The sequence below is a fragment of the Pristiophorus japonicus genome, chromosome 1 (genome assembly GCF_044704955.1).
Source record: "Pristiophorus japonicus isolate sPriJap1 chromosome 1, sPriJap1.hap1, whole genome shotgun sequence".
Taxonomy (NCBI): domain Eukaryota; kingdom Metazoa; phylum Chordata; class Chondrichthyes; family Pristiophoridae; genus Pristiophorus; species Pristiophorus japonicus.
This window is the reverse complement of record NC_091977.1, coordinates 220874407-220900899: the sequence shown is the minus strand read 5'-3', so window position 1 is coordinate 220900899 and position 26493 is coordinate 220874407. Positions and strand designations below refer to the sequence as shown.

The window sequence follows — 26493 nt, the reverse complement described above, 5'->3', positions numbered from 1 at the left end:
TATTCTCTGCGAGTAGGATTAGATGGAGGTTGGAGGATGCTGAATAGGATTGGATGGGAGTCCGCTGCTTCTGAGTAGATCAGGCTGCATTTCACTATTTCAGTTCCACAGCTGAGAATTGCTACTGAAACAGACAGCTTCTCTTTGGTTGCATGAAATTGCATCAAAATAAAGGATGACTATTTTGCTAAGTAGGATGTGGTGGCAGTCGGAGACTGCTGACTAAGATCAGGCTGGAGGTGATGTCTGTATGTTAGGATGTATGCAACCGATCTAAAATAGTAAATGTTTACAATGTTAAAGAACCTAGATTTTAGAGAGTTCAATCTTTTCTCTACTGCAGCTGAGTTGCTTAATAAATTGGCCATCTGTGAGTTAGTCAGTTGCACTAGTCTCATGGGTGGTCGCAATATACAGGTTCCACTGTACTATAAGGACAAGGCCATGTCTTGTATTAGCAAGTAATAAGGTTAAGATATACAATTTCAAAAGCGACTTGTGTTGTGCCTGCATCAGGGTTAGCTTAATATGGCATTTAAGTTCATCTTGAACAATATTGTGCTGCTTGTAATTGTCAAAAAGTCACCAGAGTGTAATATGAAATAGCTGTTTTTATCAGATGACAATATTTTATATTTGCAACTAACAGAAGGATGTTTACTACTGTGAAAGGCTAATTTGGAATAAAATGGATGGTGTCTCTGGAATTGTAATTGAATTAAGGAATTTATGAACAATGCAATGTTCCCTTCTATGTTGACCCCCGTGTATAATACTAGTGACCGATACCACTCAATTTCCTTTTTTTTGGCTAATCACATATGTGTAGTCTGGAGCCTACAAGGGTAAATGCCCCTGGGATGTAAATGTTGCTCGTATCCATTTGTAAATATCTTGCAAATATAGTTAACATAGAAACATTCCTGAACAAACACAGCGGCTCGGAATCTGGGAGACAAAATGCAAATACTTTCCCTCAGGAGCTTGTCAACAAGAATTAAATGCAGGTTTTAAAACTTGAATAGCTCAGTAGGGGACTAACCAGAGAAGGAAATATTCTCTTCAGTAATGGATACTTTTTTTATTATCGGCATTTCTCTATAATCCATCTTAAAGGTATTCAAATTGTGACAACATGGTTCTGTTCCACTCTGTTTTTTGCTTATGTTCTCGGTGCCGTGGCATTCGCAGGGTTGAACCTGCCCCAGTGTTCGTTGCTTGGTCTCTTGCCCATTTTTGATTAAATCAAGCTGAGCATTCCTCTGAAAGCTGGAGGAAGAGATGGGCTGCCTGCCAAACTTGCAGTAGTGACACTCTGTTCCAGGCAGGTCACAAAACCTCTTCCCCAAAAGAAACAGCAATCTCATCTTTGTGAGTACAAAGCCTCAGTCTGATAAACTACACATTCATCAAAGTAAGAGGGGGAGGATAATGTAGCCATGTGCATCTCTGATAGTAATAGGGTACAGTCAGCACTTTAGAAATGTTTTAGTGTTGCATAAAAGTAGGGTGTAAACAAATACTTGCAATTCAGAAATTGCTGCAATTTGGGTGTCAGTGCAGTGCAGTTCATTTTCAGATATTCATGGGGTGAAATTGGAAAATTTTGCTTCCAAGTTGTAATCATCTGTTGGAGGTTTTGTTTCTGGTTGAAAAAAGTTCTGTTGTAGTTTATTCCTTTTGGTAAGTACAGTATGTTTAAAGTAAGAAAAAACTTATTTAAATAAAACTTCTGAACGTCTTTGTCTACATCCTGTGCTCGTTTTTTTTTCAATCGTCACTCACAATTTACAACTGGAACACACACACAGCCAGTTCAGACCAGCTCATCTATTGACTTTGGCCCGCCCAACCTCCCTGTATATAGTTGTCACTGGGGAAATGGTGACTCTGCAAAAGGGCAGGAAATGAGACTGCTGGTTCTTGCCGCTAGAATATTAACATGTGGAAAGGGAGAATTGCTTAATTCCATTTAATTTCCTAACCTCCCTCATTTACATTTACCTGGACGATTCCTTTTGCGTGACTATCAGCTCTCTGGACAACAAGCAATTGTAGTGTCTGGTTTCCAAAACCTGTCCTCTTAAATGTGCTTCTGATTAGGTGACTCAATTACAGCTGTGAAAACAATGTTGATTTAAGCTCCTTGAATCCAGAGCTTGTCAGCTGCTGCTAGCAACCTTGAAACAGCGCCACTGTTTAAAGATGGGAACTCTTGAGTTGAGAGATTATTTTAAAATGGTGTGCAACACACCTAGATGAACAAGGCCTTTATTGTTTATTAAAAATTATATTCCTTTAAATGTTGTTAGTTTAAATTAATTATTTCAATTCATGTCATCATCATAGGCAGTCCCTCGGAATCGAGGAGGACTTGCTTCCTCTCCCAAAGTGAGTTCTTTGATGGCTGAACAGTCCGATACGAGAGCCACAGACTCTGTTACAGGTGGGACAGACATTCGTCGAGGGAAGGAGTCGGTGGGGCTGGTTTGCCGCGCGCTCCTTCCGCTGCCTGCGCTTGGCCTCTTCATGCTTTTTGCATTGAGACTCGAAGAGCTCAACGTCCTCCCGGATGTACTTTCTCCACCTCGGGCAGTCTTCGGCCAGGGTCTCCCAGGTGTCAGTGGTGATGTCACACTTTACCAGGGAGGCTTTGAGGGTGTCCTTATAACGCTTCCGCTGCCCACCTTTGGCTTGTTTACCATGAAGGAGCTCCGCATAAAGCATTTGCTTAGGGAGTCTCGTATCTGGCATGCGAACTATGTGGCCTGCCCAGCGAAGCTGATCGAGTGTGGTCAGTGCTTCAATATTGGGGATGTTAGCCTGGACGAGGACATTGATGTTGGTGCGCCTGTCCTCCCAGGGGATTTGCAGGATCTTGCGGAGACATCGTTGGTGATATATCTCCAGCGACTTGGAGTGCCTTCTATACATCGTCCATGCCTCTGATCCATACAGGAGGGCAGGTATTACTACAGCCCTGTAGACCATGAGCTTTGGTAGATTTGAGGGCCTGGTCTTTAAACACTCTTTTCCTCAGCCAGCCGAAGGCTGCACTGGAGGCGATGCTGAATCTCCGCATCAATGTCTGCCTTTGTTGATAAGAGGCTCCTGAGATATGGGAAATGGTCCACGTTGTCCAGGGCCGCACCATGGATCTTGATGATTGGAGGGCAGTGCTGAACGGTGGTGACAGGTTGATGGAGATGTTAAGCATAAGGCCCATGCTTTCATATGCCTCAGTGAATATATTGACTATATCGTGGAGTTCAGCCTCTGACTGTGCACAGACGCAGGCATTGTCCACATACTGCAGCTCAACGACAGAGGTTGGGGTGATCTTGGACCTGGCCTGGAGGCAGTGTAGGTTAAACAGCTTCCCACTGGTTCTGTAGTTTAGTTCCACTCCAGCGGAGAGCTTGTTATTGTGAGGTGGAGCATGGCGGCGAGGAAGATTTAAAAGAGGGTTGGAGAGATGACGCAGCCCTGTTTGACCCCGGTCCAGACGTGGATTGGGTCTGTAATGGATCTGTTGGTAAGGATCACGGCCTGCATGTCATCATGAAGCAGGCGAAGGATGTTGACAAACTTTTGGGGGCATCCGAAACGGAGGAGGATGCTCCATAAACCCTCATGGTTGACAGTGTCAAAGGCCTTTGTAAGATCAAAAAAGGCCATGTATAAGGGCTGGCGCTACTCCCTGCATTTTTCCTGCAACTGTCGCGCTGTAAAGATCATGTCTGTTGTGCCCCGTAGGGGACGAAATCCGCATTGTGATTCCGGGAGGAGCTCCTCGGCCACAGGGAGAAGACGATTGAGGAGAACTCGAGCTACAACTTTCCCAAGATTCCCCTGTAGTTTCCGCAGTCGGATTTGTTCCCTTTTTTAAAAATGGTCACAATCACTGCATCTCTGAGATCTCCCGGCATGCTCTCCTTCCTCCAGATGAGAGAGATGAGTCATGTATCCACGCCAACAGCGCCTCTCTGCCATACTTTAGCGCCTCAGCAGGGATTCCATCCGCACCCGTAGCCTTGTTATTCTTGAGCTGTTTTATGGCTTTGCCTACCTCATGCAACGTTGAAGTTTCACTGAGTTGGTGGCGGGTCGCATACTGCGGGATGGAGTCAAGAACACTCGAGTGAAAGGCAGAGTCTCAATTGAGGAGATCTTCAAAGTGCTCCTTCCAACGGGCCCTGACAGCCTCGGTGTCCTTGATGAGTGTTTCCCCGTTTTTGGCCAGGAGTGGGGTGGGGCCTTGGGAGTTTGGGCCATAGGTGGCCTTGATTGCAGCGAAGAATCCTCGCATATCATGGCTGTCGGCCAGTTGTTGTATCTCCTGTGCTTTCTCCATCCACCACCTGTTCTTTAGGTCCCGGGTTTTTTGTTGGACCTGGGCCTTGAGCCGTCTGTAATATTGTTTTGCAGCTCCTGAGTTGGATTGTTGCTTGAGGCTCAGAAATGCTTTGCGCTTGCGATCTATTAGTTCTTCGATCTCCTGATCATTTTCATCAAACCACTCCTGATTTTTTCTGGTTGAGTGACCAAGTGTCTCTTCACAGGCACTAGTTATAGAGGCCTGGAAGGCAGACCAAGCGCTGTGGGCATTCAGCATCTCAGGGTCATCAAGGCACGCCAGATTGGCTGTGAGGCGCTGGCTGTCTAGGGCTCTCTTAGCTGGGTCTCTTGTCCCCTCTGCTTTGGAGCAATGCTAATGTTGATGATGGATCGGATTAGGCGGTGGTCCGTCCAGCAGTCATCAGCTCCTGTCATGGCGCGGGTGATGCACACATCTTTGCGATCCCTGGCTTGGACGATGACATAGTCAAACAGATGCCAGTGTTTGGAGCGAGAATGTTGCCACGATGCCTTGTATTTGTCCCTCTGGTGGAACAGGGTGTTGATGATGATAAGTTCATGTTCTAGACATTTTGTCAGGAGTAGAGTACCGCTGGAGTTGGCTTTCCCTACCCCCTCTCTGCCAATCACGCCTCCCCAGAGGGCTGTGTCTTTGCCGACCCTGGCATTAAAATCACCCAAGAGGATCAATTTGTCGCCCGTGGGGACGTGGGACAAGGATGTCTCGAGGTTGGAATAAAAACCCTCTTTAGCCTCATCCGTCACATCGAGTGTAGGGGCGTACGCACTGATGACTGTGGTGCATTTGTTTAGAGAAAGGGTAATACGAAGAGTCATGAGGCATTCGTTAACCCCGTAGGGGGAGTCTTTGAGGCGGTCGACCAGCTCATTCTTGACGGCAAAGCCGACTCCATGAAGGCGGCGTTCTGCCTCTGGTTTCCCTTTCCAGAAGAAGGTGTAATCCCCACCATGTTCCTTTAACTGGCCTTGCCCTGCCCATCGGGTCTCGCTTAGAGCAGCGATGTCAATGTCAAAGCAACTATGGCGGTGCAGCGTTCCGGCCTGTTGCTGTTGGGATTGTCCATGAGGGTCCTGACTTTCCAGGTCCCGAACTTAATACTGACTAAGTGGAAGATGCCTGTGCGTGAGTTCTTTTAACGTGGGGTGGCCGCTGCACACCAGCAACCACACGGGCTTAGCTTAACAAGGTCTTGGTCCAGTGGCAAGGGGGTCCAAGACAACTGGAAACCAGGTACAGCTCTATAAGCCTAATTGCCTACGGCGAAGTGTTGGCCACAAGCTCGGTACCGGGTAGCGCCATTGATGGTAGATAGCCCGAGGCTTGGTTGGGGGGCAGGCATTAGGAAAGTGACTTCCAAAGTTATTTTAAAAGTTAAAAGTTGATAAAGATGCCCAATTTATTTCAAAAGTTTCGAAGTGTTGTTAAGAAGTCTAAGATGTAAATCAATTATAGGTTATAAAAGTTTCCCTAGTTTAAAAAGTTTCTAAAGGTTGTTAAAAAGTCAAAGATATAGATCAATAATAGATGTTTAAAAGTATTTCGATTAAAAGTCTAAAATGTAAGTTTTAAAAGTGTGGATAAATTAATTAAAAATTGGTTAGGAGTTTAAGACGTTGGGTTGAACGCCGCCGCCGCGGTCCCTTCGGCCGGTTCGATGTCCCCAGAGTCCCTTCGGCCGGTTCCACGTTCTCCCAATCTGTCAGCACAATGAACACCTGGTGTGCGACCACAGGGACAGGCATGGACAGATGTGGAGTCCTTTCGGCCGGGATGGCCCGGGACTGGTATGGAGTCCTTTTGGCCGGCGCGGGATCCCTTCGGCCTGGGACAGAAGCGGCCTGCGCGGGGTACCTTCGGCAACTGCAAAGTAACGTTTATTTATTATCCTACTGGGGTTGCTGAGGGCCCGCTGTGTGTTCTCCCGCTGGGGCTGCTCAGGGCCCGCTGTGTGTTCTCCCGCTGGGGCTGCTGAGGGCCCGCTGTGCGTTCTCCCGCTGGGGCTGCTCAGGGCCCGCTGTGTGTTCTCCCGCTGGGGCTGCTCAGGGCCCGCTGTGTGTTGTCCCGCTGGGGCCCGGGACCGGTGTGGAGTCCTTTCGGCCCGGGACAGAAGTGGCCGGCGTAGGGTCCCTTCGGCCCGGGACAGAAGTGGCCGGCGTAGGGTCCCTTCGGCCCGGGACAGAAGTGGCCGGCGAGGTTGCAGGGACGATGACTCTACATCTGTACATCCCATGAATTATACCCCTGATTTGGACAACGAAACCCTCAACGTTTTCACGTTTTCATATATATATTGCAGAAAATGGGGTTGAAAATGCAAGTATTCTAAATTTAGAGATCGTATCATCCCCATAGGAAGCTTTATTATATAGACAAAAGTTCCCCCAATAGACAGAAACAGCCTAACTGTTTGTCCAACTTGCTGCTCACTGCCATGTTGGCCATTGTGGCATGTTCACACTGCATCAGGCCAGTATATCTGTTGGAGCAGATGATTTCCAATACCCTTTTAAAAAATTATGATAGTTTTATTAAAACAAATATGAAAAGATCATCTTGATGGAAGAAAGATCCTCTTTGGTGGCTGCAAGGGTTCTACGTGAGATAAATGTGGACAATTTTAGGAAGGGTGTCAAGGTCTTAGAGAGGGTGTAGAAGAGATTTACTAGAATGGCGCCAGGGTTGCGGGACTTCAGTTACTCGAGAAGCTAGGGTGTTGTTCTTCTTAGAGCAGAGAAGGTTAAGGGGAACTTTAATAGAGATGTTCAAAATCATGTATGGTTTTCATAGAATAAATAAGGAGAAACTATTTCCAATGGCAGAGGGGTTGGTAACCAGAGGTCACAGATTTAAGGTCATTGACAAAAGAACCAGAGGCGAGATGAGACACTTTTTTTTACACAGTTATGATCAGGAAGAGATGGTGGAAGCTGATTCAATAATAACTTTCGAAAAGGGAATTAGGTAAATACTTGAAGGAGAAATATTTGCAGGGCTATGGGGAAAGGGCAGGGGAGTGGGACTAATTGAATAGGTCTTTCAAAGAGCCGGCACATATGCAATGGGCCGAATGGCTGCCTTCCGTGCTGTATCATTCTATGAATCTAACTTCAAGCAAGTTCCAAATGGACAAGTTATCTTACTTAGGGAGGCAATGAGGAAAGCTGGTGCATGAAACAGAAAATCCACACTAAAAAGAAATACTTGCATTTATGTAGCACCTTTCGCGAGCACCGGACGTCTCAAAGTGCTTTACCGCCAATGAAGTACTTTTTTAGTGTAGTCACTGTTGTAATGTAGAAAACGCGGCAGCCAATTTGAGCACAGCAAGCTCCCACAAACAGCGATGTGATCATGACGAGATCACCTGTTTTTTGTTATGTTGATTTGAGGGATAAATGTACCATACCTGGGAATTGTTGATGCTGGCAATGGGTTCCCAAAATGGAAGATTTGATCCATTCGCTAGTACTGAAATCCCTCTCCTTAATCAGCACAACATTTCACTAAATATACAAATGACATCAAAATATAGTAAATATATGCAATTATTTCTATACATAAGACAAAGAGTTTCGCAAAACACTTTTAATTTTACCGCCCAGCTCTTTCAAACTGCACTTAAATCTATTACTGATATTTTGACCACTCCAAAAATGTTAACCGGGTGAATTATCAAGATAGCAAGAGAGAAAATACTTTCAAATCAAAATATTTCTCTTTCCCCTGCCCCCAATAAACTATTTTTTAAGGTACAATAGAAAAAGAAAATATCTGGAATGGAAAAACAATCTGATTTAAGTATTGACATGTTCATTGCCCAGCTCCATGTCTTCATCTGTGTGGCGATCACCACTTTCTCCAGTTGTACGTACTGATCCCTGTGCTGTAGTGTACACAATAATGGCGATATATATATCGCCTTTAATGTACTAAAACATCCCAAGGCGCTTCACAGGAGTGTTATAAGACAAAAATTTAACAATTAAATCAGTGCTACATGGACAAAGGAATGAAATGTTACTCATTTTTGCTAAGATAAATTCCAACTGGCTGGAGAAAGACCCATTTGCTACAGCATCCAAGCAAGAAAGTACTGAGTAAAATTATGTACCTAACTATATAATTAGGGTGGCATCGTAGTGATGCAGATTATTAGGGTACCAACATGTTGCACCATAAAGTGGTAGAAAGTAGATTTGTGCCCAAATTTTGCGTGTGCTGAGTTCCTAATTTCAACCACGCCACCATGGAGAGATTATCTTTCCCACAGGAAGATCGGAAGTTATCCTTTGATCTCTCTTTGCCAAACACTGTTTCACAGTTCTTCATTTTCTGCAAAGCCCAAAAGTATCCATCAAGTAACCATCATGGCTGCTATCCCCCATATTATGGAGACGTGGCTCCAGGATGATCAGGGCTGGGAACTCAACATCCAGGGGTATTCAACATTCAGGAAGGATAGAATAAAAGGAAAAGGAGGTGGGGTAGCATTGCTGGTTAAAGAGGAGATTAATGCAATAGTTAGGAAGGACATTAGCTTGGATGATGTGGAATCTATATGGGTAGAGCTGCAGAACACCAAAGGGCAAAAAACGTTAGTGGGAGTTGTGTACAGACCTCCAAACAGTAGTAGTGATGTTGGGGAGGGCATCAAACAGGAAATTAGGGGTGCATGCAATAAGGGTGCAGCAGTTATAATGGGTGACTTTAATATGCACATAGATTGGGCTAACCAAACTGGAAGCAATACGGTGGAGGAGGATTTCCTGGAGTGCATAAGGGATGATTTTCTCGACCAATATGTCGAGGAACCAACTAGGGGGGAGGCCATCTTAGACTGGGTGTTGTGTAATGAGAGAGGATTAATTAGCAATCTCGTTGTGCGAGGCCCCTTGGGGAAGAGTGACCATAATATGGTGGAATTCTGCATTAGGATGGAGAATGAAACAGTTAATTCAGAGACCATGGTCCAGAACTTAAAGAAGGGTAACTTTGAAGGCATGAGGTGTGAATTGGCTAGGATAGATTGGCGAATGATACTTAAGGGGTTGACTGTGGATGGGCAATGGCAGACATTTAGAGACCGCATGGATGAACTACAACAATTGTACATTCCTGTCTGGCGTAAAAATAAAAAAGGGAAGGTGGCTCAACCCATGGCTATCAAGGGAAATCAGGGGTAGTATTAAAGCCAAGGAAGTGGCATACAAATTGGCCAGAAATAGCAGCGAACCTGGAGACTGGGAGAAATTTAGAACTCAGCAGAGGAGGACAAAGGGTTTGATTAGGGCAGGGAAAATGGAGTACGAGAAGAAGCTTGCAGGGAACATTAAGACGGATTGCAGAAGTTTCTATTGATATGTAAAGAGAAATGTAAGTCCCCTGCAGTCAGAATCAGGGGAAGTCATAACGGGGAACAAAGAAATGGCAGACCAATTGAACAAGTACTTTGGTTCGGTATTCACTAAGGAGGACACTAACAACCTTCCGGATATAAAAGGGGTCAGAGGATCTAGTAAGGGAGAGGAACTGAGGGAAATCCTTATTAGTCGGGAAATTGTGTTGGGGAAATTGATGGGATTGAAGGCCGATAAATCCCCAGGGCCTGATGGACTGCATCCCAGAGTACTTAAGGAGGTGGCCTTGGAAATAGCGGATGCATTGACAATCACTTTCCAACATTCCATTGACTGGATCAGTTCCTATCGAGTGGAGGGTAGCCAATGTAACTCCACTTTTTAAAAAAGGAGGGAGAGAGAAAACAGGGAATTATAGACCGGTCAGCCTGACATTGGTAGTGGGTAAGATGATGGAATCAATTATTAAGGATGTCATAGCAGCGCATTTGGAAAGAGGTGACATGATAGGTCCAAGTCAGCATGGATTTGTGAAAGGGAAATCATGCTTGACAAATCTTCTGGAATTTTTTGAGGATGTTTCCAGTAGAGTGGACCAGGGTGAACCAGTTGATGATGTATATTTGGACTTTCAGAAGGCTTTCGACAAGGTCCCACACAAGAGATTAATGTGCAAAGTTAAAGCACATGGGATTGGGGGTAGTGTGTTGACATGGATTGAGAACTGGTTGTCAGACAGGAATCAAAGAGTAGGAGTAAATGGGTACTTTTCAGAATGGCAGGCGGTGACTAGTGGGGTACCGCAAGGTTCTGTGCTGGGGCCCCAGCTGTTTACATTGTACATTAATGATTTGGACGAGGGGATTAAATGTAGTATCTCCAAATTTGCGGATGACACTAAGTTGGGTGGCAGTGTGAGCTGTGAGGAGGATGCTATGATGCTGCAGAGCGACTTGGATAGGTTAGGTGAGTGGGCAAATGCATGGCAGATGAAGTATAATGTGGATAAATGTGAGGTTGTTCACTTTGGTGGTAAAAACAGAGAGACAGACTATTATCTGAATGGTGACAGATTAGGAAAAGGGGAGGTGCAACGAGACCTGGGTGTCATGGTACATCAGTCATTGAAGGTTGGCATGCAGGTACAGCAGGCAGTTAAGAAAGCAAATGGCATGTTGGCCTTCATAGCGAGGGGATTGGAGTACAGGGGCAGGGAGGTGTTGCTACAGTTGTACAGGGCCTTGGTGAGGCCACACCTGGAGTATTGTGTACAGTTTTGGTCTCCTAACCTGAGGAAGGACATTCTTGCTATTGAGGGAGTGCAGCGAAGGTTCACCAGACTGATTGCCGGGATGGCGGGACTGACCTATCAAGAAAGACTGGATCAACTGGGCTTGTATTCACTGGAGTTCAGAAGAATGAGAGGGGACCTCATAGAAACGTTTAAAATTCTGATGGGTTTAGGCAGGTTAGATGCAGGAAGAATGTTCCCAATGTTGGGGAAGTCCAGAACCAGGGGTCACAGTCTAAGGATAAGGGGTAAGCCATTTAGGACCGAGATGAGGAGAAACTTCTTCACCCAGAGAGTGGTGAACCTGTGGAATTCTCTACCACAGAAAGTTGTTGAGGCCAATTCACTAAATATATTCAAAAAGGAGTTAGATGTAGTCCTTACTACTAGGGGGATCAAGGGGTATGGCGAGAAAGCAGGAATGGGGTACTGAAGTTGCATGTTCAGCCATGAACTCATTGAATGGCGGTGCAGGCTACAAAGGCCGAATGGCCTACTCCTGCACCTATTTTCTATGTTTCTATGTCTATGTTTCTATATCTCAAGAGTCTGGTTTACCACTTTGATCACACTTTGGATTATCAAAGGCGATCCATCTGAACATCCCCTCCCCTCCCCTCCCCCCACTCCTCTCTATTGCAACCTTTCTTGTCTTTATTTTATTAATAACATGTGGCCAATGCTGTTCTGAATTTTACATTCTTTACCTCCTAAACCTGAAAATATGCCTTCGAACATGTACTTCCTTCACCCTGCACCTTGCCAAAAATCCAGTAGGTATTGTGCACACGCTTAGTTTATTCCTTCCCAAAACGTTGATGTGATGGGACTCTTTACTTCCAATCATTTCAGCCTTGTTATTCCCCTGAATCTCCACTTCCTGACTAACTGTGTCTTCTGTCTTTTACTCTTAACCTTGGTGGTGTTCTGCACCATGGGCCTCGTTTCTTCACCCTGGTTTCCCAATTTAAAAAAAAAATTATGACTGGAACATTTTGTAACTGACCTAGTGTGTAATTTCTAATCTAACAATGTCGCAAATGACCCCTTTCAATTTGTTTTGTTAACACAAGATGAATAAACTGATTTATTTTGATCCTAAATTATAAATTCCTCATTCAATCATTTTTCTTTTTGTATTTCCCTGTCAAATCATTATATTGTCCCATTGTTGAGATATTGTAGCTATACTTGCTCATGGAGATACACAAGCAAGCCGTTTCAGCAGTGAAGCCTTTCAGCAGGTCTTAAAGACATTTTTGAACGAAGAAATGAATTTGAACATAGAAATTAGGGAAAAGAAGCTCGCTAACATCTTTATTGATACAGATGTTCATCTCGTAACTGTGTCATAAAGTGGGCAGAAAGGAGATGAACATAAGAACTAAGAGTAGCCATACAGCCCCTCGAGCCTGCTCTGCCATTCAATAAGATCATGGCTGATCTTCTACCTCAACTCCACTTTCCTGCACTATCCCCATATCCATTGATTCCCTTAATATCCAAAAATCAATCGATCTCTATCTTGAATATACTCAACGACTGAGCCTCCACAGCCCTCTGGGGTAGAGAATTCCAAAGATTCACCACCCTCTGAGTGAAGAAATTTCTCATCTCAGTCCTAAATGGCCGGCCCCTTATTCTGAGACTGTGACCCCTGGTTCTAGACTCCCCAGCCAGGGGAAACATCCTCCCTGCATCTACCCTGTCAAGGTTTGATACTGATATAGACTGAATTGGATAAACTGAGCTTTGTGATGCTGGGATAGTACAATTACCCTCCGTATCACCTAGGCTGGACTGTGTGTGTGTGGGGGGGGGGGGGCAGTTTCCGTGCCCAATCACTATCTAAGGACCCCTGCTAGAAAGTGTACATATATGACTATTACCTGAGTTCACAGCCAAATAGTCAACTGATGCTCGCTATCTCGGGTCACTCAAGAAGACTGGGTCCTTGGGTGAAATTGTGAGTGTCTGTGAAACTGCACCCCAGCCTAAGTCGCTACCTGCAGGACAGAATGGAAAAATATTTGGAGGAAAGGGGAGGTAAATGCTATAAAATATTGTCCTTTCTAATACTCTAACTGTATAAATATTTTCTTCAAGATTGCCCTTGAAAGTTCAGTGCTTCAGATTTCTAATCAAAAATTTCAGAGCCAAATCAAATAGTTGGTTAGAGTTTGACCACACTCTGTCTTCAATCCACAACTGACCTTCAGATGCTTTAATGATGTTCGGTGAGGCAGGTGCTGTTGAGCTGTTGCCATGGAGTATTTGCCAAGCTACTCGTAGCTCTATATCCCACTGTATTCAGTGAGTGGTATTTAGCAGGTTTAAAGGCCACTTTGTAGCATAAGACCTAACTATGATGTGCGCAAATCCTGTAACTTTTATAGATGGGTGGTTGTCGAAGGCAAGATGAGAAAATGCTTGATTATCACTTTGAGGTCGAGATTAAACTGCCTATAAATTAACACGGCTGAAAAAAAAGGGTTAAAGTGATCAATTCATTGTTAATTTATTGATGGCATGAAATATAGTTTGGAGATCTTGAGAATTTGTTATTTGCAATGTTTACCTAAAACTTTTTAAATGTGGCTTGATTGTAATGTGATTTACTTGACAGTATTGTACTGTATTGAATCAGAGTGCCATTTGACACCTTGGTCCAAATGAGGATAAAAAGTAAGTGATTTGTACATGATCCATACTTTTTTATTCACCACTAGCAGGCAGAAGTAAGATAGTTAAACCTTTTGCTCTGCGTGAACAGTCAGAGGCCAGACAGGCGCCTTGCACCTTGACCACCTATTATGAAGCTCTTTGCTGCAATGTCATGTGAAAGCAAGTTAATTGGGTGAAGCTGTAGAGCATGTTAGGGGCATGGTAAAGGGTTGCTAACTGACAGTTGAGTGTCAGTGAGAGCTAGTCAAGTGTGGCTGAGGAGACAGAGGCCTGTCACAAAGTTCATGTGGACTACAGCACTGTTAGAGCTGAAATGTGGTTTAGTGTCAGAATCTAGCCTTATTGCATGCAGACACCTCAGCGTTCACACTGTATGTGTCAACTCTTGTTACTCTTATTTCTTTTGCTCAGTGTTCCTGCATTCAAATGATTGGACAAAGCATTTCAATGTTAGGTATAACAGAGGTATGAGATCACATGATATTCAGAGTAGAATGTGGATGCAGTTAGGTGCGGAAAATAAACAATATCCACTTTTTTACTTTTTTAAAAACTTGGAAATCAGTTATCAATTCTTAAAGTGAGACAAGCTAAGAATAAATTCTCAATACTATCTTTATATTGTACATTATACACACGTGTCATTCATAATGGGATGAAGTTAAGCATTTTCTCAATATTGCATTATTTAATTGCACAATTCTATCTTTAGGTTTGGAGGGAAAAGACCTGTCTAGTCTTTACTTTGGTTTGTAAGGTGTAGTATAAGATTTTAAATAAGCAGGTTGATGAGAAGAAGAATTAAATCACTGTTAAGTAATAAGATAATTGTGTCAGATCAAAAAGATTGAACATACTTAACAAATTGTGGGTTTATGAGACTTACAAAATCTGCATTACTTGCTCAATTATTTAGACTGACTGACTGTATCTAATATCCACACATTGGGACCCAGTCACCCAACTACCAAATCCTGATGTTGTAGACTTCTAGAAATAAACTAATTTCTCCCCGCACCAAGTCTATTCAGTAACCATTAATTAAAATATTTCTGCTGAAAGAAAATACATTAAAATGGGGCCAGATAGAGAAGTATTTTTCCACCGGATACAGGCCAATGCTCCAGTATGCAAGGTAAATAGATTATATTCAATATTTCTTATTAAATTAAATATTTGACAATTTTAATTTTACAAAATTCACCATTAAATAAAAAGATTGTGATGAAAGAAATGTGAATTTGTGGGCAGGGATTTTCAGTACTAAATTGGGGGGAGGGGTATTGATTCCACTGAACTGTATAAATAGATGCATTCCTCTTTTGTTAGTTTATATTTTAAAATACAAGAAATTTCTCACAACTTATACAGTATTCCAATGTTGGTAAAATAATAAAAAGGCATGAAGCTTTAAAAAAAATGTTTGCATTTTGTAGTTTACTTCAATGAATCGGAGATAGGTACAAGCTACAAAAAGCAGCATATTAAAAATCTACATGGAAAGGACTTTTTAAAAGATTTACAAATCTAATAACATTTTAATGACCTGGGTAGTAACATGCTAATTTAGTATTTCACCAAGTCTAATAATGTAAAGAGGACTTCTATTCTACATAGCAGCAGTAGAAGGTAATCTGCACTGTAGCTCACTACAGTATAAAGATTCACCTTCGTTAAAGTGATAAAACCTTTCATTTCAATTTGCCGTGTCATTTGGCTCAATCTTAATCATGTACTCCTGCATCAGTCTACAGACAAATCTCTCTGAATGTGTTTTAATTATATTTGTAATAAATTGGAATATTTTTTTTTAAATCCAAAAATAAAATTTGCCCAACTGTAATACAGCCTTACAAGCAAAATACTGCGGATTCTAGAATCTGAAATAAAAACAAAAATTGCTGGTAATCTCAGCAGGTCAGGCAGCATCTGTGGAGAGAAACAGTTAATGTTTTGAGTCTGTGATCCTTCCTGAGAACTGTAATGCAGCCTTTGCTGTTTTGGGAACATTGCAAGAGACTTCCATCTCATCTGCCTGGACAAGGTTTGTTGGGAACAACTCTTGTCTGGACAGTTAAGAACTCTTCTGATGAGTATTAAAGGCCCTCGGGAGTTTCAGTTTCAGTCCCTAAATAACTTACCCTTGTGTGTACTCCCAGTTTAATATTCTCACTTGGTAATCAGAAAATAGAAAATTTACAATGGTGCTTTTAGTGAATGTTTTATTTTAAGAGCCTGCTTTAGATTCAGTTTAGGATACTGAATCTAACTGACCTGTGGATGTTTGTTGATGTCCCTTGCTGCAAAGTGGAAAATATTCTATTCAGTAGCATTATCTTTGTGGTCACATAACAAATAAACAAATTTCACATATAGTAATTTTTTTATTGAAGCAGTGGTGGTTTGCTTTCCAATAAGGAATGAGGCATTGTATTTTTTCAATAATTATTATTGAATTATATGACATGATTTTTGAATTAGCTAATGCTTGATTAAAATCTGATATCTTGTATTCTTTGTACAGCAATTGTATTTGAATATTTCAATCATTTATTTACAAACTTAAAAAAAAACATGTTTCTAAGAAGGAGCTTTATTAAAGTAGTCTCTGGAATCTTTTTCAAATGTCATTTTTTGTTGCTGATTATATGATCATAGTTATAAAGGTTAATATATTGCATGAAAAGCAAAACTATATATTCTATTTTAACATTAAAGTGAACATCTATTTTTGTTGCATTTCTTTTGTATCTTCATTTTTGTAATCCACTATTAAAATAATTACTGTTAATCCTGTTACAAAAATGAGTGTTTTTTTATTTTTGTTTCAAAGAATTGTTTCCTTTTACTATATTGTGTGGACAGGATATTAAATAGTACCAAGAATCAGCAGAAATGAGGACCTTGCTTAATGACACAATTCTTCAATTAGCCTAAATGAAAGTAACTTGTTTCTTTCTGTAATGTTGCAAAGTTTATGTAGAGATTAGTCACAACACCATGACTTATGATAATCAGTAGCACTCCCCTAACAGAGCAATCTTCAGAAATTCATATCGTTTAAATGTTATAATTTACAAATTCCTCTATCAAATAACATTTTAAAATATATAACTATCATTTTTTCATCGTTCAACAATTCACAACATGGGGTGATTTTTATCATTCTGTGGATTATAACCTGCAATCACTGGCTTTTAAAGCTCTGGCCACAACTGTCCAGCTTAGAGCATTGGCAATAGTTATAAAGGAAGAAACTATTTTTGCACCATCTCCGGTGGAAGAAAAGGAAACTCGTGTGGAAACCAGCAGGCAATACAAGTGCTCAGAATGACTGATGAGTGTAGCATAAGTCTGTCAGTAATTACAGAAAATAAGTAAAAACAGTTACAAAATTTTAGAATTTGAAATCTTATATGGATGTTTACCATTTTAAGGTATTCTATTGCTGAACTTCTAATTTTATTTGAAGTTTGCAAATTGTGACTCATGCAGCTTTAATTGAACTTATTAGAATCCAAAAAAAGTGATGAAAATGTTCACAACCAGAGAGACTGAACCAAAGATTCTGGCACTGAGTCAGCTGTGCAAAGGACAATAACATTGTTTTCAATCTCATTCCTAGTGAAGAGCCTGGATTAGCAATTAGTAGCTGAAAATGTTTAAAGTGAAATCTTAATCATCTATTGCTCCCTTTGACATGATGGGAATTATTAACTAGCATTCAGAAACATTGTTGTGGCTGACAATAGAAATGCTTGTGGAAAGAAGGGATGGCTGATCTGAATAATTACTGCCAGCAAATGTAGACAGTACAGTCTGTAGAAATCCTTATGGCCTCTCCACTTTCCATGTCATGATCCCAGAGGGGCAGAAAGGATCACATTGCATGTATGATTATAAAGATTTCTGCTGGGTTGAATCATCAAATGACTTATGTTTAAACATCTGTGTGGATTTATCATGGCGGAGTGGATAGATAAGTCTGACTTGTAATTTAGACCTCAAGATACCCCGTACAGCATACTGCAAATGTACAAAACATACATTTTATTATTGTGCACAATAATGTGCTTTTAAACAGAAGGTACAAAACTGTATCAAAGACAAGTCAAATCAAAATAAAATTGACAAACTGTTATCTAGAAGTAGAATATGCATGTAATTAACCCTTTCACTAATGTACAGAATGCCTCTTCAGAGACAGTGAGTGATCCAGTTTCTCCTTTTCTGTCACTTGATGTGAAAAAGTATGTTTAAAAAAAAAACAGGTGCAATTCAAAAAAAAGTTTAATAAACAAAATTGACATTTTAAAAATTTTAGAACTTTAGTGCTGTAATAAGAGGGAACAGAATTATTTAAAATGATTGTCCCATTTAAATCATTTCAGGAAACAACCCTAAAAGCAAACTAGGTACAAGCCAAAGTGACTTGTTTTTTTGAAATATTTGCTTTTGCATTTAATTGAGAAACTGTTTTCCCTAGTTGAAATCTGGCAAATCTTCAATACACATAATAATGTCAACTTCAAGCTCATCGATCTTTCATAATGGAAAATCTTGCCAGAAAGGCCTAGAAATACAGTGCGTGTGCATGTGCAGCAACAAATGGAGATCTGAACATGTACTCTTAAGTTTGTACTTCCTTTGTTCAACTTGCCATCTTTGATTTAGCATAGTGGGAGAAAAGTCTTTAAACTTATTTGTCCAGAGCCCACAGTGAACGTTTTTGTAGAAACCAAAATGTACTACAGGGCTGTACTTGGAAAAATACCAGGGAATATTTTTGTAATCTGATAAGCATTGAAATCGTGCAATTGAAATGGTGATAATTCTTTTGGTAAGAAAAAACAAAGATTGGAAAGAGCTTTTGGTATAATCTTACAGATGTAAAGAGATAATACTGAAGATATTATAACTAAAACCCTTTTTATTTATTAATCTTGTACTAAAATATTTTCACTATACAAATTCGTTGTGAAAAAGTAATGTGTACTGAATGCTTCCATGCAAAGTTCATAGAAGTTACACTCCTTGGAAAAAATCTTCCAACAGACTGAAAAACATTCCTCCTTTACTCTGAATAATGCCTCCCAGCTTTTTACCTTGATGTCTCCTTGATGTGGGAGGTTTCATTTTTCCATTACAAGAGCTCTAAATGCATTCTTAACTGGTTAATTGGAGGCAAAAACCCGGTTCGTTCCTCTGACTGTTACTGATGGTGCCCCTTTATTCATTTGCCAAAACCAGAATAGGCCTCGTCTAGATGGCCATATTGGGCACCCATTCTAAAATGTTATTTAAATACGTTAAAGATATGTTTTATAACATTTCTGTGTTAAACGGGGCACCTGAAACTGGATTAAATTTCTTCTGAGCTTTTCCCACTGCACCGACGTAACTTTGGTGGAGGTTCAGCAAAATCCTGCTAAAAACTGATGTTACGACGGTGCAGCGGGAGAGGCTACGAGGAGGACACACAAAATCTTCAAAAGGACATAGACAGGCTAATGTGAGTGGGCAAAAATTTGGCAGATGGAGTATAATGTTGGAAAGTGTGAGGTCATGCACTTTGGCAGAAAAAAAAATCAAAGAGCAAGTTATTATTTAAATGGAGAAAGATTGCAAAGTGCTGCAGTACAGCGGGACCTGGGGGTACTTGTGCATGAAAAAAAAAGTTAGTATGCAGGTACAGCAAGTGATCAGGAAGGCCAATGGAATCTTGGCCTTTATTGCAAAGGGGATGGAGTATAAAAGCAGTGAAGTCTTGCTAGGGTTTTGGTGAGGCCATACCTGGAATACTGCGTGCAGTTTTGGTTTCCATATTTACGAAAGGATATACTTGCTTTCGAGGCAGTTCAGAGAAGGTTCACAAGGTTGATTCCAGAGATGAGGGTAATGACTTATGAGGAAAGGTTGAGTAGGTTGGACCTCTACTCATTGGAATTCAGAAGAATGAGAGGTGATCTTATCGAAACGTATAAAATTATGAAGGGGCTTGACAAGGTGGATGCAGAGAGGATGTTTCCGCTGATAGGGGAGACTAGAACTAGCGGGCATAATCTTAGAATAAGGGGCCGCCCATTTAATACTGAGATGAGGAGAAATTTCTTCTCTGAGGGTTGTGGATCTGTGGAATTCGTGCTTCAGAGAGCTGTGGAAGATAGGACATTAAATAAATTTAAGACAGAAATAGATAGTTTCTTAAATGATAAGGGAATAAGGGGTTATGGGGAGCGGGCAGGGAAGTGGACCTGAGTCCATGATCGGATCAGCCATGATCGTATTAAATGGCAGAGCAGGCTCGAGGGGCCGTATGGCCTACTCCTACTCCTATTTCTTATGTTCTTATGAAATTCACCCCTAATGCCTATTGTTATCAGAGACTTTATTGTGTTGTATCATTACGCTGAAGATCTGTTAAGTAGATTTTTTTCACTTCTCCCCTTCCCTCCTCAAAAAGTGTTTCGGTAAGAACATTATTGTGTTTTTTGCTGTAATATACAAGGTCAGGGGCTAGATTTTCCATCGTTGGCAATGCATAACGCCCACTTAACGTCCATTTTAACTCTGAAATGAGGTGTAAAGCACAGATATCGCCTATTTAGCCACAAAATGGACACTTATCGCCGAGTGTTACTTTCACCACGTATGTAACGCCGGGAAAAAATCATACCGCCCGCCCACCTTTTTTGGGTGGAATCATCAGAATGGGTGAAACCAATGCCCATAATATCGCCCAGCGTTACTTTCGGTATGTAATTAACGGCGAGATTTAATAATACTGACTGCCCACTGTTTTTTGTCGTAAAGATCACATTTGCCAAAACTAACGCCCAATATATTGCCCATCCTTACTTTCGGCATCTTGCCGATAATTTTGCATGCCGAAAAAAATGCTGGGAAAAAGTTGAACTAACCGGAACTACTCACAGCAGTATGGACGCCATGTTCTAAATGGCATGTCACATCATTTAAAAGGCTGCTCTCCTTCAGCCTCGGGGGAGTTCGGATGTACCCTGGAGGTGTTTGAAGGTGATGTGAACATCTGAACGAACATCTTTTCATACTGTGGATGATTGGAATTTACTAGGTGTCTTAGTGGGGGCATTCATTCTTTGTGAACCATCGGTGGAAAGCAGATAGCTGTTGGAATGGGGCCTGTCATTTCTCATCCTCTCTTGATGACCACTCACATGTTGCAGACTCGAGATGGCAGAAGGTGCACTCGGCAACATCATGTGCCCAATGTAAGACTTGACAGACTGATGAGGATCAGACGTTACACCTCCCACAAGTATAGGGAGAAGCGATCTTACCTCAACTTGTGCGACACCACCTGCCTTAGAAGACTGCACTTCCACAAAGAGGTTATCAGTGAGATATACCAGCTCATAAGGGGAGATCTGCAATCTGCCAGCACCATCAGGACTGCACTGTGCGTCTAGGTCAAGATCACCGGTGCGGGTTCCTTTCAGGCCTTAGCTGGCGACATTTGCGGTATATCTCACCATGCCACACATTGCTGCATTAGACAGGTCACTGAAGCCCTGTACACATGCAGGATGGACTTGATCAGCTTCCCTATGACCAGGGAGGCTCAGACTGAGAGGGCTGTAGGATTCTACCGAATTGCTAACTTCCCCAAGGTGCAGGGAGCAATAGACTGTACACACATCGCGATGCGGGCACCTTTTCAGGATGCAGAGGTTTTCAGGAACCCCAAGGGATTCCACTCCCTGAATGTGCAACTCGTTGTTATGGCAGTGAACGCTAAATTTCCGGGCAGCATCCATGATGCTCACATCCTGCGTGAGAGCGCTGTATCCGACTTGTTTACCAATCAGCCACAAGGTCAATGCTGGATGCTTGGTGACAAAGGATATAGCCTCGCCACCTGGCTGATGACCCCCCTGCGTGACACCCACACCGAAGCCGAGAAGCGATACAACGAGAGGCACAGAGTCACTCGCAATATCGGCGAGAAAAGCATTGGAGTGCTGAAGCAGCACTTTAGATGCCTGGACCACTCAGGAGGCAAGCTCCAATACCACCCTGAGCAGGTAGCTCAATTCATGGTGGTGTGCTCAATGCTGCTCAACTTGGCTATCAGGAGGGGACAAGAATTGTCAGAAGGGTCTGACGGTCCACCTCAGGAGAGAGAGGAAGAGGAAGAGGTGGACACTGACACGGGCCACATAATCAGGCTGACGCTGAAGCCATGCCCCCACTCCCCTATAGACCGCAGGAAAGGGCCCGTGGTGGCTACATAGCTGCAAGACTCTAACGTCAGGAACTCATAAATGAGCGCTTTGTCTGAAAGAACGTTGGTGGTATTTACAAAGCTGTAACACTGCTGGGTGTGCAGGTCATAAATCAATGGTGGGCATCACCTTGGTGACAGTTAAAGTTTAAGTTGATTCAAGTTAAGTGTAATTATACCTTTTCATGTTAAGGAATCACCAGTGTGTAATGGTACAGCTATCTGAGCCAATGCGCAACAAGGTTATGTTAAATAAAAAACATTTAATCCGACTATTTATCTGAAATCATAAGTGTATCTGTAAGAACCAACCCACTCCACAACAAATTTATCACATTTACATCATTACAATGGTCCCCATTTCCAGCAAAACAGAACACAAATGCAAAACAATAAGGTAGCCCCCTCGCCCCTTGCCCTGACCCTTCCACCAAAATAGCAGCAAAAAACTAAAAATATGCCCCAGATAACACCTGCAGCCATGCACCTCACTTTCCTTTCCACCCCCCGCCCCCCCCTTCTCCTCCCCACCTCTACCCCTTCCCCTTCTCCTCCTAACTCCAAGCCGCCTGGCCAAGGAGCTCCTCAGGCGATGCTTCATTGGGGGGGGCATGACGACAGAACCACTGCTTGGATGGATACGGGAGAGGACGGTCCCCAGGTGGGAACGTGCTCCGAGCCAGAAGCAAGATGTTGCTCATAGCTCTCATGTCATTGGCAATGGGGATGTGGCACCTTGGGGTGCTGTGCCGCACTCTGGGATCACTGGGAGCCCAGTGTTCATGGCTAACAGCTCCAGGGCCTCCTCCATCCCTTCCAAGTTATGTATTATTTGTTGGACAAAAATTATGTTCTTGGTGCTTAATAGGCTTTTTGCTGCTGGTGAATCTCCCTCGCCAAACAAGCACACACCATACCCGCAGACGCTTTCAGTCCCCCTCTGTTCCCTCTCTCTCTGTCTCCTCTTCTGTGCATCTAATGATGACCCCTGACCTCCTGAATCACGGGAATCAAGCGTTGCCATGCCATTGCTAAGGACGGTGACACTTTACGACAGAAGGTCAGGGAGATTTAACGCTAATGCCCATTTCATATTGCTCACGGTAACGCCCAATTTAAAAAATGGAGACTAGGGACTTTGAGAATGGGCAACAAGCCGGCGATCTGAAAACCCATTTTTACCGGCCACACCGGAAATAATGTCCACTTTTGGGCGATCCGCACAAAAGTATAAAATCTAGCCCCAGGATTGAGAGCTTTGAGAGCCATAATAATGTTCTTGCTCTGGAAAATCGCAGTGTTTGTTGTAACAGATTATTAGTTTAGCATTCTGGAAATTTGCTGTGCTTGCAATTTCTATCATCTTTATAAACAGCCCCTACTTTGCTAAAAATATAATTACAGTCCAATGTATGCAGATTTGCCAATTCACCTTTTTACACCAGCTGATGTTCTCATTTTCTTAAATGGGAAGGACAGATTTGCATATCACAATGCAGGTTTCTAGATTTATCCTCGCTGCATCTCATTACACTTTTGCTTTTAATTATTATTTGATTTTCTAATCTTTTATGTGTTTTCCCCCCTCCCCATTTTCTTCTTCACGCAGCTGGTCGGGACCCGGTTAGATCAACCATTGACTTGCCATTCTCAAATGATTTTGCCACACGAGAAGAATATCAGCCAGGACTTTGCACCCTTGCAGCCAGAAATGGACACCTCGTACAGCTTTCTGAGAGATACACCAGGGAATAACAGACCGCGTTCCCGTTCCTCATCCTTCTCTCTTCACGTTAGTTCATCCACTGGATCCTTGAGACCAGTACAGAATGGCTTCTATAGTACATTTAGATAACAATTCTAAAGTCTATTTTAATGCACTTGTCTGAATTAAGTAAACAACACCTCTCTTCAAATGAGGGCAATTATAAGCAATCCTGTATTTATGTGTTATAATCTTCCAAAACCACTCAAATCCCTATTTAAGCTTGTGTGTATGGTCAAACAGTTCATCTGTTACGTATGGTTATTATTTATGTTTGATTTTAATTTTCTATTGAATAACTATATTTTTAAATGCAAAAGAGTGACACATTTTAAGTAGTTTTGCATAGGCTTTAAAATCAATAAGTCATTTTAGTCTCTATCTATCAAAGTTTTTTTTATACATGTCTGTTTTAAAGTGGGATGCAGCACTTTAATAGGATCGCTAAAGCTATTTGAAATGTATACCAATGATTCCTGTCATTTCATGGCAGCCCTGCCATGGTTCACTGAGCCCCCTCTTCTCTCTTGTCAACTGAACTGAAGACAAGCATTTAGTTGCAAACTTTAAACAGGTTGTGCAGAGCAGAAATGATGTGACTGGTTCTTCTCTGCACAGTAATGTCACTCCTGGTCAATGTGAGAAGGTCAGATTGCCTCTCACTGAGCTACATGATGATAGCATTGCCCAGTTGAACGTACTGAGTTAACTGTTGGATCTGGTCCCTGCAGGCCCTCAACCTCATCCTCTTATCAGTTATTGTCTGATAAGGAAAGGTGAAACAACTGTGCCGGGAGGACTGGAGATGACATATTTATGTACTGTGCAAGGTCAGTTCCTGAATGAGTGTCACTATTGCAACTAATCCATTTAACATGTTCTCAAAGACTTTTTGAAGTAATTGCTACTTTGGCCTTTGTGGAGCAAAGAGAGACTGGCTTAGTAGCCTGGAAATATTGCAGTTAAGATAATCACACTGACCCCAAGCCATGCTCCAGATGCTGACTGGCACTCCAGAACTCCAATGCTGAATTTTGGCACTTTGATACCAGATGTGGAGTTTTACAACAGAATAAAACTGTCTCACTGTGTCCATCCTTCCTCACAACAACCACATACAGATTGCCATTCCTTTTTATGGAAGTGATAGGGTATACCTCCTCCCCCCCCAACTCTATCATCTGAATGGAAATGTATTGGAACATGAAGTTATAAATGGGAGCAAACAGAAAGGTGGGAGGATTAAATCAAGAAAAAATTAAAAACAAGGATTTTTTTTGAATAATCCCCCCCCGGACGCCAAAACAATTGCACAGAATTAGAACTGTAGCTGTTGCCCTGCATTTTCTGCTTTGTAGCACACAAAAGTAAAACGCACGTCAGGCCAAGATGTCAGTGGGTTGACATGAAGCCCCTGTGACATTTCAGCTCGAAAGAGCAAGTGTCTCGCAACCAACTGGTCAAATATCAAATAATAGGTCAGGCAGGAAGGAGCTGAGTGCTAACCACAAGGCGGTTTCTGGTAACATCTTTGACAAGCTTTTAGGTGCCTGCAATTTATGAAATAATTTTCAGTTGGTCAGTATATAGTGCCTTGTTTAATGTTTTCAATAGATCAGTTATTGACGTTGTTTAGTGTCTTTAACCCCTTAAGCGTAAGCATTAGTTTCACCAGACTTTGATGAGCAATTTGTTTCACTGAAAATAAATATTTGGACCAAGTTATTTTTTTTTTAACTTGATTATGAACTGTTTAAGCAATTAGAGGAGTACAATGCTGTTTTTGCACAATCACTGGGAGGTAACATAAAATTAAATTCGTTTTTGTTTTCAGCAAGCCCATTTTTATATATTTTTCTTCTCATTGTCTGGCACAATACATATTCATCATCAAGTTATTGAAATATTATAGAAAATGTTTTATTCAAAATGTTTCAATCTGCAACCAAAAATCATTTAATCATCAAAGGAGCAGTAGCTGTACAATAAGAATATTCAATAGGAAAAATAGTTCTACATTTCTAACTGTGTGTCTTTCCAGAGGTAGAATAAATTTCTATTATCACTTCATTGCCCTTTTCAATTCATGAGTCAAAAAGGTGGCAACAAGTATGAACTGACAACAACAGGGTTTGGACATAGTTTTACCCGAGGGAAACATTCAAAATGAATCATTTTGCAATAAAATCACAATAAAAATAAGCTCCTCCGTTTTTGCAGACATCTACAGCAATTTATGGATATTTTGATGACAATCTTCATTTAACTCGAGCTAGGGGCACTGCTACAAAAAGGGAGGCAAAATGTGTGTGAAAATTTTGTCTGTCCGAGATATATATTTAAGGTGAACAGCGATTTGTGAGAGAATTGTAGGATCACAATAGCGTCATTAAGTGGTAGAAGTGAATGTTGTTTCCAGCTTCGACTTTGCCACTCCCTGGACTGCTGAGAATATCCAAACATCATTTTCCAACTAAATTGCAAACACAACTTCCTTGCTAGATTACCACCAAAATTGACCCCGATTGGCAAGCTTACCAATGGTACCAGGGAGCAGCGGTACATACCCAGTATTAGACTAGGAATTAGACACATTCCAATAGCCCACCAGCAGTTTGAAAAAAATCTACCGTGTGTTGCTGTGGCTCTAAAATAAATTGTAACTATTCTTTAGAAACTACCATGAGACCTTGGGGGAGGATTTTGATCTGGGCACCAAGCAGCAGCAATATCGGCGATACGACAGTCCAA

General features: G+C 41.9%; 1 protein-coding gene across 5 annotated transcripts in view; it reads left to right on the top strand.

Annotated features, from left to right (window-relative positions):
* The window catches only part of LOC139268435 (coiled-coil domain-containing protein 171-like), a 413113-nt gene extending 389201 nt beyond the window's left edge, over positions 1–23912 (top strand). For all 5 annotated transcript variants that reach the window (XM_070886604.1, XM_070886612.1, XM_070886596.1 and 2 more), the window contains exon 25: positions 23587–23912. In XM_070886604.1, coding sequence (XP_070742705.1) covers positions 23587–23832 — 246 coding nt within the window. In that variant the 3' untranslated portion in view covers positions 23833–23912. The remainder of the gene's footprint in view (positions 1–23586) is intronic.
* Positions 23913–26493: the final 2581 nt, after the last annotated feature.